This window comes from Bufo bufo, chromosome 11 (genome assembly GCF_905171765.1).
Source record: "Bufo bufo chromosome 11, aBufBuf1.1, whole genome shotgun sequence".
NCBI classification, from domain to species: domain Eukaryota; kingdom Metazoa; phylum Chordata; class Amphibia; order Anura; family Bufonidae; genus Bufo; species Bufo bufo.
Window position 1 is genome coordinate 18100878 of NC_053399.1, and position 9557 is coordinate 18110434.

A 9557-nucleotide genomic window follows, 5' to 3' on the forward strand; every position below is an offset into this window, starting at 1 on the left:
CCACCCTGTTTTGTTTTTGTTTTTTTGTTTTTTTTAATTCTGCAACCCCATCCAGTTCAATGGCTGCACTGCTACTCTGGAAAGCTTAGCAGATTTGTCCCTTCTGAAACTGGCTGACCTGTTACATGTGCGCTTGGCAGCTGAAGGCATCTGTGTTGGTCCCATGTTCATATGTGCCCGCATTGCAGAGAAATAGGATGTTTTAATATATGCAAATGAACCTTTAGGAGCAATGGGGGCGTTGCTGTTGCACCTAGAGGCTCTGCTCCCTCTGCAACTGCTGCGCCCTCTGCACTGTGATTGACAGGACCAGGCAGTGTGAACATGATCACACCTGGTCCTGTCAAAGTGCAGAGGGAGCAGAGCCTCTAGGTGCAACGGCAATGCCCCCATTGCTCCTAAAGTCTCATTTGCATATATTAAAACATCCTATTTCTCAGCAATGCGGGCACATATGGACCATGGGACCAACACAGATGCTTTCAGCTGCCAAGCGCACATGTAACAGGTCAGCCAGTGTCATAGGTACAAAACTGCTGACAGATGCCCTTTAAACCCTTTGACACTACTTCAGAATTCCGCCCATTCAGAATAAAGCTTTAATAAAAGTATTAAAGGGAAAAAATGAACACAGTGCTTCCTCCTGCATAAACCCTCCTCAACTGAAGCGCTGCAAAGAGAAAGAAAAGTATAAGTGAATGAACCGATGATTGTTACATTGTTTGTAAGCAAATTAAAATGACCCTAAATATTGTTATTAAATTCTTTATTTTTTATTAGATTATATACATATACACGAAAGTACAGTAAAAATTTCAGCATTAACGGCACATAAAAAAATGTAAAAAAAAAATCACATGACCTCAAAATACGTTAACCCTGTAACTGCTAGGGAATGCTGCATGTCCATACAAATATAAGGACCTCGTTATCACTCTGTTCTTGCAGAATCATGGCTGGGTTCCCAAGGAGAAGAAACTAATTTTCTGCAGAAAATTTGGATGCAAGGGCGACAAAACCATTTTCGCTGCGGTTTAGGCCTCTTTCACACGAGCGTGACGGATTGGCTCCGGATGCGTTCAGTGAAACTCGCACCATTTTGCAAGCGAGTTCAGTCAGTTTAGTCTGCGATTGCGTTCAGTTTTTTCCACGCGGGTGCAATGCATTTTGAAGCGTTTTTTCACGCGCCTGATAAAAAAACTGAAGGTTTACAAACAAACATCTCTTAGCAACCATCAGTGATAAACGCATCGCATCTGCATTTGCTTCCGGATGCAATGCGTTTTTCACTGAAGCCCCATTCACTTCTAAGGGGCCAGGGCTGCGTGAAAAACGCAGAAAATAGAACATGCTGCGTTTTTCACGCGACGCAGAACTGATGCGTGGAGACACGTACGTAGACACATTGAAATGAATGAGTCAGGATTCCGTGCGGGTGCTATGCGTTCATATCACGCATTGCACCCGCGTTGAAAACTTGCTCGTGTGAAAGAGGCCAATTAGACCGCATCATGTGAGCATACCGTAAACCATAACACAGATGCACCTTTGCCTGTCACATCTGGAATCGGCCCTTAACTGCTAGGCTGTGTTCATTTTATATGTTTTTCTTGTTTGTTTATTGTTTTTTTGTCTATTTTCATGTAGCAAGTTTACATTTAAAGGGGTTGTCTTTAACATAAATCATTTTTAAAGGGGCTTTATGGTCATTTCAAGTAATCCCCTACCCTCAGGATAAAGAATAGCTATTAGGTCCTAGCTGTAGGACCTCCACCGATCACGGAAACGGGGGCCCCGTACTCTGCAGAGCCCCCTGAAACAAGCAGAGCGACGGGTTGAGTATGTGCACTGCCCCTCTATTCATCTCTATGGGATTGCTGAAAAGAGCAGCGTACATCGCTCATTTTTATCTGGCAGGTCCCAAAGAGATCAATGGAGCGGCAGTAACAGGGATCAGGGTGCAATTTGCAGCCTAACATGAATGCAAGATGTTGAGACCTTAAAGGGTTTGTCCAAGATTTACCGTAAATTCTTTTTTTTTTAAATACCACCCCATCCCAGTCCCCTCTACTGACCTTCACCCACTCCCCTTGGTTCCGCTTCCATGGATCCTGAGCTGTCGTCTCTGCACTTTGGTCCCTGCATATAATCTTCTATCATGGATGTGTTCACGTGCGCCTCTGCAGCCAATGACTGGTCTCAGAGGTGGCGCATAGTCAAGCAGTATGTGACCCAGTAGCGACGTACCGGCAAGTTGTGGCATTTAAAAAGCATGTCAATTCTGGACAACCCCTTTTAAAATTTACCTTAAGCCCCTTTAAGTTCTAATGTTATAGATGTTATAATATTATGTATGTCCGTAGGATAGAGGATAACCATCTGATCAGCGGGGGTCCTGCCGATCGCAAGAACGGGTATCTCCGGCACTCAAATAGAGAAGAATGGAGCAGTAGGGGGCATGTACAACCTGCCACTGCTTTTATTCAGGGAATGGGACCCCTGTTCTCGGGATCATGGTTGGGTTGGGTCCCCGCTTATTAGATGGTTATCCCATATCCTCTGGATACGGGATAATTTTAGAGCTTGGCACAACCCCTTGTATATATTTTTTATTTAAATTTTCTAAAAATAAATAAATAAATACATAATATTGTCAGGCAGGGTAAAAGGAATAAAAAAATAAAAGAACTCCGCTGTCACCGGGCCTCTGGTTCCAATACTTGTCCTAGACCGGAAGTGTGACGTGCCCACGACATGCCAGCCAATCAATGGCATCAGTGGTGACGGGTGCAGGCACGAGACGTGAGGACATTGATTGGCTGGGAGCGGTGACTTGCTTGTAAATGGCATGCTCTGATCCATCACTGACCAGGGGCGGAGGAGAAGGGAGCTCAGCGCTGGAACCGGAGTGTGGGTGAACAGGTAAGCAGTATCGATAGGGGTTAGAGGATCCCTTTAATATTATGATTGTCTGAAAAATAGTTTTGTTTTTCCTTAGCAATTTACAAAAATACCTTCAAAAACTTTGCTTGGCTTATAATAAAATGACCCCTTAAAACCTTTTGTGGAGTCTGTAATTTTTAACGTAAAAAATAAGTCGCGAGGAAGGAAGAAAGCCCTTGTTTGGTGTGTGTGACTGAACAGCTCAGAGACATCATTTGGGGCAAGGATTAGTGATGTCATCACTCAGGTGACATCACTTATAGAGATACGTTATGTTAGTGGCGTGGTTAAATGCATCCGCAGCACCGACTGTACCTGACGGGGAGCTATTGTTTTGGCCCATCCTAGGTCCCAGATGCTGGATCCTTGGGCACGGCCGCTTGTCTGACCTGACAATCTACTTCCGTCACTGGGATTCATTTACATTGCTCTACTTGCCCTTTCTGTACTGTCAGATAATTAATTAGGCCATGACACATGTTTTGACTGCAGCTGGAAAAACGCTTAATTAAAATTCCTAAGACATTTGATTTAAATGAGGCCAGTTCATTCCTCTTGGGTCTGGTTCACCCCCTTCACAAGGACAGAAGAAGTGCACGTCATTTGGGTTGTGCTCACCCCTTCCTTCTCCCATCATCAAGGTGTTTTGCATCACCCATGTGGAAAGAGGGTGAGACCAAAAGATGGTCGGACTGGCCCACAAGAGGATTCCTAAGCTCTGACAATAATGGACCCCTGATACAACAGGGCCCTTAATGTATAAACAGAGGATGGGCCCTCAGAATAATTTTCTCTGATGGGCCCAACTTTGGACCAACCTGACCTATGGCTCTCACTGCATGGACCACCACTCCAACTGGGACCACTGGGGCGGCCTCAATGGCAAATAGAGCCGAGTTCACAATAATACATCAAGATGAAACAACAGTGAAGAGTCCATGGGCTAATAGTGGGTTGGAAGCTTCCTTCGATGAAGCAAGTGCCCGGGGCCCTCGGCTATGCAGCCTATGTGACGGCACAGCACTTTAATTTATTTCCTTTGTATAGTGAGACATTGTTTCTTTTTGTTAAATGTTTCATGATCTTTTCTTTTTCGCTCTTGACAGGATGTAAATTATGAACACGGTAAGAACATCAATAAAAAATACCGCCTGTGCCTTGAAGAGCCATTGCCCTAAGACCCAGTCTTCTTAAAAAGTAAAGGCGTAGACCACCCCGACCACAACAATGTTTCCAATTGTGGCAATAATGGCAATCCATAACAATATAGCGTCATTGGAGGACCTGGCTGGCTCTTCCGGAGGGATCTGGGCAGATGAGGCAGCATGGACGTTGGCCGATGAGTTGAATAAAGAATATTCTGTTTCAAATTCCTCATTCGGAGAGTCCATAAATGCTCCTCCCATCACAGGGAGCTGTTGAGGGAAACAGAGAGGTGATTAGCGTGGCATTCTTAAAGGGGAACTCTGCATAACTACAATTTATAGATTTATAGTGTATAAAATGCAAGCAATGTAGCAACATCTGCAGAAGAACACTGTTCTAGGTGATGCTTAGGAGACATTTGTATCTGGAATTCGGAGAATAAACCAATAGGAGGCAGTATAACAGTGGTTATATTCTTGTACATATAAGCAATACTATGTTATTTATATTCTTGTACATAGAGGGAGTATTAGCAGCTGTTCATAGCAGCTAGAGAACTGGGTCTTGTTTTAAAGCTGATAATCTAATGATAGTTTTACAGACCTGGCATTGTCTGATATGGCCGTCTGCTCGCTGGACCCTTTGACTATAATGGAGTCTGGCAAAAATCCAGCCACTACCCAGCAAATTTGCTGAGAACTGGATGGAAGAAAAAAAAAAAACACTGCACACTGGCATTCTCATCCGGAAAAGCCTGCTGAATTACCTGGTTTCAAATTTGAAACTAGCCCAAGCTTTAAAATAAGACTGGGATCATAATTTTAGAACCCATACAGCCAGGAAAAGAACCTTTAGAAACCAGCTAAGCAATGGGATCTGCAGGGTTTACTTCTTGGTGTTGTTTTAAACTTATATTGTCAGCTGTAACACAACTCTTGGGTCATATCTCTAGCTGCTATAGAGCCTGAGATACAGTAAGTTAAGCCGAACAGCCTGCCGAAGTTCTCCAGACCTGGTATTGCCAGGTATGGCCGTCTGCTCGCTGGACCCATTTGACAAAAAACACTGCACGTTGGCATTCTCATCGGGAAAAGCCTGCTGGAACACTGTTGCATATGTGAGACTAGCCTAGGCTTTTTAGCCTAGCCAGAAAAAACTTTTAGAAACCAGCTACGGATGAGATCTGCAGGGTTTACTTCCTCTTGTTATCTGAAACTCATATAGTCAGCTTTAACACAACACATGGCTCATACCTCTAGCTTCTATAGAACCTGAGATACAGTAAGTGAAAGCAGCCTCCCTTCTGCTGGCTGCCATCTCTGCTAGGCTGCAGGAGAAGAAGGACCAGTGGAGGAAGTGCTGACAGGCTGCAAGTACAGAACAGATATATAGCTCCTCCTCTCCCTGCAAAACTTTAGTACATGAAGCCACGGACAGGGGGAGAGGTAACATGGATTTCTGTGCATGTCACCTCCTCCTCCTATCAATCAGATAGCATACATGTTCTCTGATTATCAGATCTTTTCATTTCTCTGCTCCTAATTAGTTTGTTTAATTACAACATGATCCAGACATTTTCCAGCATCAGGATCAACGTATAAAATATATCACACCAAACACCTGTATCCCGCAAACAACAACAAAAATTTGATATAGCACACTTTAATTTGTGCATTTTCCAAGAAGTGTACTGTTATTGTACAAAAGTAGAAAAACATTTTAAAAAAATGTGGTATTGCCGTACTCGTACTAACCCAGAGAATAGCACATTATTTTTGCCATATGGTGAGAGGGGATGCCCATTTAAAATTACCTTACTGATGTGGGGCCCAGACTATTCTATTTATGTCGCTAGTTATCTCTTAAAGAGGACCTTTCATGGGTTCAGACATTATGAAATAACTACCAAGATATGTAGGGCATAGTGCACTGATGTAATATTGCTTACTATTTTTTCTGGGCGCCGCTCCGTTTGCCCGCGGTGCCCCCCTGTTTTTCCATGGATGTCTCCTTCTCCCTGGCTGTAGCGTGGTCCAATTACAAAGGAGAGCGTCACAGACAGGGAGTAAAAAAAAAAATGGAAAAATAAAACACCTCACCTTCTCTCTGGCTGTAACACTCTACTTTGTGATTGGACCACGCTACAGCTAGGCAGAAGGAGACGTCCATTGAAAAACAGGGCAGTCTCCTCCTCCCTGTACCGATGCTATTCATTAGCATATCTTCCGGGCAAACTGCAGGGGGGCACCGCGAGTAAACGGAGCGGCGCCCAGAAAAAATAGTAAGCAATATTACATCAGTGCCCTATGCCTTATATATCCTGGTAGTTATTTCATAATACCTGGACCCATGAAAGGTCCTCTTTAAATATACAGGACAATAACACATCAGCAGTAGAATTGCACATACTGTAGGAGCAGTATTATAGTAGTTATATTCCTGTACATAGGAGGCAGTATTATAGTAGTTATATTCTTGTACATAGGAGGCAGTATTATAGTAGTTATATTCCTGTACACAGGAGCAGTATTATAGTAGTTATATTCTTGTACATAGGAGCAGTATTATAGTAGTTATATTCCTGTACATAGGAGGCAGTATTATAGTAGTTATATTCTTGTACATAGGAGCAGTATTATAGTAGTTATATTCTTGTACATAGGAGCAGTATTATAGTAGTTATATTCTTGTACATAGGAGCAGTATTATAGTAGTTATATTCTTGTACATAGGAGCAGTATTATAGTACTTATATTCTTGTACATAGGAGGCAGTATTATAGTAGCTATCTTCTTGTACATAGGAGCAGTATTATAGTAGTTATATTCTTGTACATAGGAGCAGTATTACTAATATAATACTGCTCCTATGTACAAGAATACTACTAAGATATTTTTGTATGTAGAGACAGTATTATAACTACTATAATACTGCCTCTATGTAAAAGAAAATTCTATAATGCTGTTCCACATGTATAAGAATACTCCAACTATAATTATGTGCCCATGTAAAAGAATATAACAACTATAGTGCTGCCTCTTATGTACAAGTCTATAACTACTATAATACTGCTCCTATGTACAAGAATATAACTACTATAATACTGCTCCTATGTACAAGAATATAACTACTATAATACTACTTCCCGTGTAAAAGAATTTAACTACTGTAATACTGCCTCATATGTTCAAGAATATAACTACTATTATAATCTTATAAATAGGAGGCAGTATTATAGTAGTTATATTCTTGTACATAGGAGCAGTATTATAGTAGTTATATTCTTGTACATACAGTAGGACCAGTATTATAGTAGTTATATTCTTGTACATAGGAGGCAGTATTATAGTAGTTATATTCTTGTACATAAGAGCAGTATTATAGTAGTTATATTCTTGTACATAGGAGGCAGTATTATAGTAGTTATATTCTTGTTCATAGGAGGCAGTATTATAGTAGTTATATTCTTGTTCATAGGAGGCAGTATTATAGTAGTTATATTCTTGAACATATGAGGCAGTATTATAGTAGTTATATTCTTGTACATAGGAGCAGTATTATAGTAGTTATATTCTTGTACATAGGAGCAGTATTATAGTAGTTATATTCTTGTACATAGGAGCAGTATTATAGTAGTTATATTTTTGTACATAGGAGGTAGTATTATAGTAGTTACAGTATATTCTTGTACATTGGGGGAGTATTATAGCAGTTATATTCTTTATATAGGAGCAAGTATTATATATTTTTGTACATAGGAGGAAGTATTATAGTAGTTATATTCTTGTACATTGGGGGAGTATTATAGCAGTTATATTCTTATACGCAGGGAGCTGTGTTCCAGTAGCAATATCAGTAGTTACAGGAATTACTCTAATACTAAACATCTTTAATAATTCCAATAAATCAATGAAAGTTGCTGTTTTTACTGAATGTGGCTTTTTAGAAACCAAATTAAAATGTGTCTCTTTCTACAAAACCATGAAATGTGTACTGCTCATGTCTGAGGTGTTAATATCCACCTCACCGCCAGATAATATGAATATTTCATCTCTCTGCTAGCAGCTTCCAACCTTTGACAACAACAAGAAATCATGTAAATGACAGAAATATTCATGACCCCGAAACCTTGTTTTCTCTGTTTGCTGTAGGAAATAAATTTTAATAAAATTGCTACTAAAATAAAAAAAATATAAAAAATTCAGTTGGTATGATTGTAGAGAGGTCTCCTGTTTTGAGTATCAAACACCACTGGATACAATAAATATGAAGAGCAGAGATTTTTAGTTAATATGGTTATACAATACTTCTCCCTCTTTTACCCCCTTGTCTTTTTAAATATTCATGTCCATTTGCTCTGTTTTCCCGCATCATTTACCTGAGCTGCTGATGTCCTTTTCAAGAGACATTATGACGATTCCACCAATATGAGTGCAATATTTAGCTTATAATGCTGCTCATTGTTTGTATGTATCACACAGTCATTGTCTCTGTATCATAAATGTTTCAAAGTTTCAAAAACAAATACTCCCCTCCCCCCACTGACACCCACCTCATTCACTGAATCTGTCCATGCTTAATTCATAGTAAAATAGTAACATAGTATATAAGGCTGAAAAAAGACATCTGTCCATCCAGTTCGGCCTGTCATCCTGCAAGTTGATCCAGAGGAAGGCGAAAAAAAACTGTGAGGTAGAAGCCAATTTTCCCCATTCCCGACTCCAATCAGGCTTTAGAATAACTCCCTGGATCAACAACCCCTCTCTAGTAGCTATAGCCTGTAATATTATTACACTCCAGAAATACATCCAGGCCCCTCCTGAATTCCTTTATTGTACTCACCATCACCACCTCCTCAGGCAGAGAGCTCCATAGTCTCACTGCTCTTACCGTAAAGAATCCTCTTCTATGTTTGTGTACAAACCTTCTTTCCTCCAGACGCAGAGGATGTCCCCTCGTCACAGTCACAGTCCTGGGGATAAATAGATGATGGGAGAGATCTCTGTACTGACCCCTGATATATTTATCATAGTAATTAGATCTCCCCTCAGTCGTCTTTTTTCTAAAGTGAATAACCCTAATTTTGATAATCTTTCAGGGTACTGTAGTCCCCATTCCAGTTATTACTTTAGTTGCCCTCCTCTGACTCTCCAGCTCTGCTATGTCTGCCTTGTTCACAGGAGCCCAGAACTGGGGGGGGGGGGGGGGGGGGGGGGGGGGGGGGGGGGGGGGGGGGGGGGGGGGGGGGGGGTACTCCATGTGTGGTCTGACCAGTGATTTGTAAAGTGGTAGGACTATGTTCTCATCACGGGCATCTATGCCCCTTTTGATGCAACCCATTATCTTATTGGCCTTGGCAGCAGCTGCCTGACACTGTTTTTTAGCTTAGTTTGCTGTTTATTAAAATTCCTAGATCCTTTTCCATGTCAGTGTTACCGAGTGTTTTACCATTTAGTATGTACGGGTGA

At 41.2% G+C, this 9557-nt stretch overlaps 1 protein-coding gene across 1 annotated transcript; it reads right to left on the reverse strand.

Annotated features, from left to right (window-relative positions):
• Nucleotides 1-4133: 4133 nt before the first annotated feature.
• On the reverse strand, nucleotides 4134-6258 carry C11H14orf132 (chromosome 11 C14orf132 homolog). Its single transcript, XM_040412818.1, has 2 exons — nucleotides 6232-6258; nucleotides 4134-4358 (listed from the first exon to the last, which is right to left on the reverse strand). Exons 1-2 carry the CDS (start codon nucleotides 6256-6258, stop codon nucleotides 4134-4136), a joined length of 252 nt encoding a protein of 83 aa, XP_040268752.1.
• Between the last annotated feature and the right edge of the window lie 3299 nt (nucleotides 6259-9557).

What these genes read in the sequence shown, in the direction of transcription:
- C11H14orf132 (XM_040412818.1), bottom strand. Translation starts at nt 6,258, where the DNA reads ATGGACGTCTCCTTCTGCCTAGCTGTA. An exon ending in TCTCCTTCTGCCTAGCTGTA is followed by an intron (nt 4,359 to 6,231) that starts GCGTGGTCCAAT and finishes TTCCCTCAACAG; the next exon opens with CTCCCTGTGATGGGAGGAGC.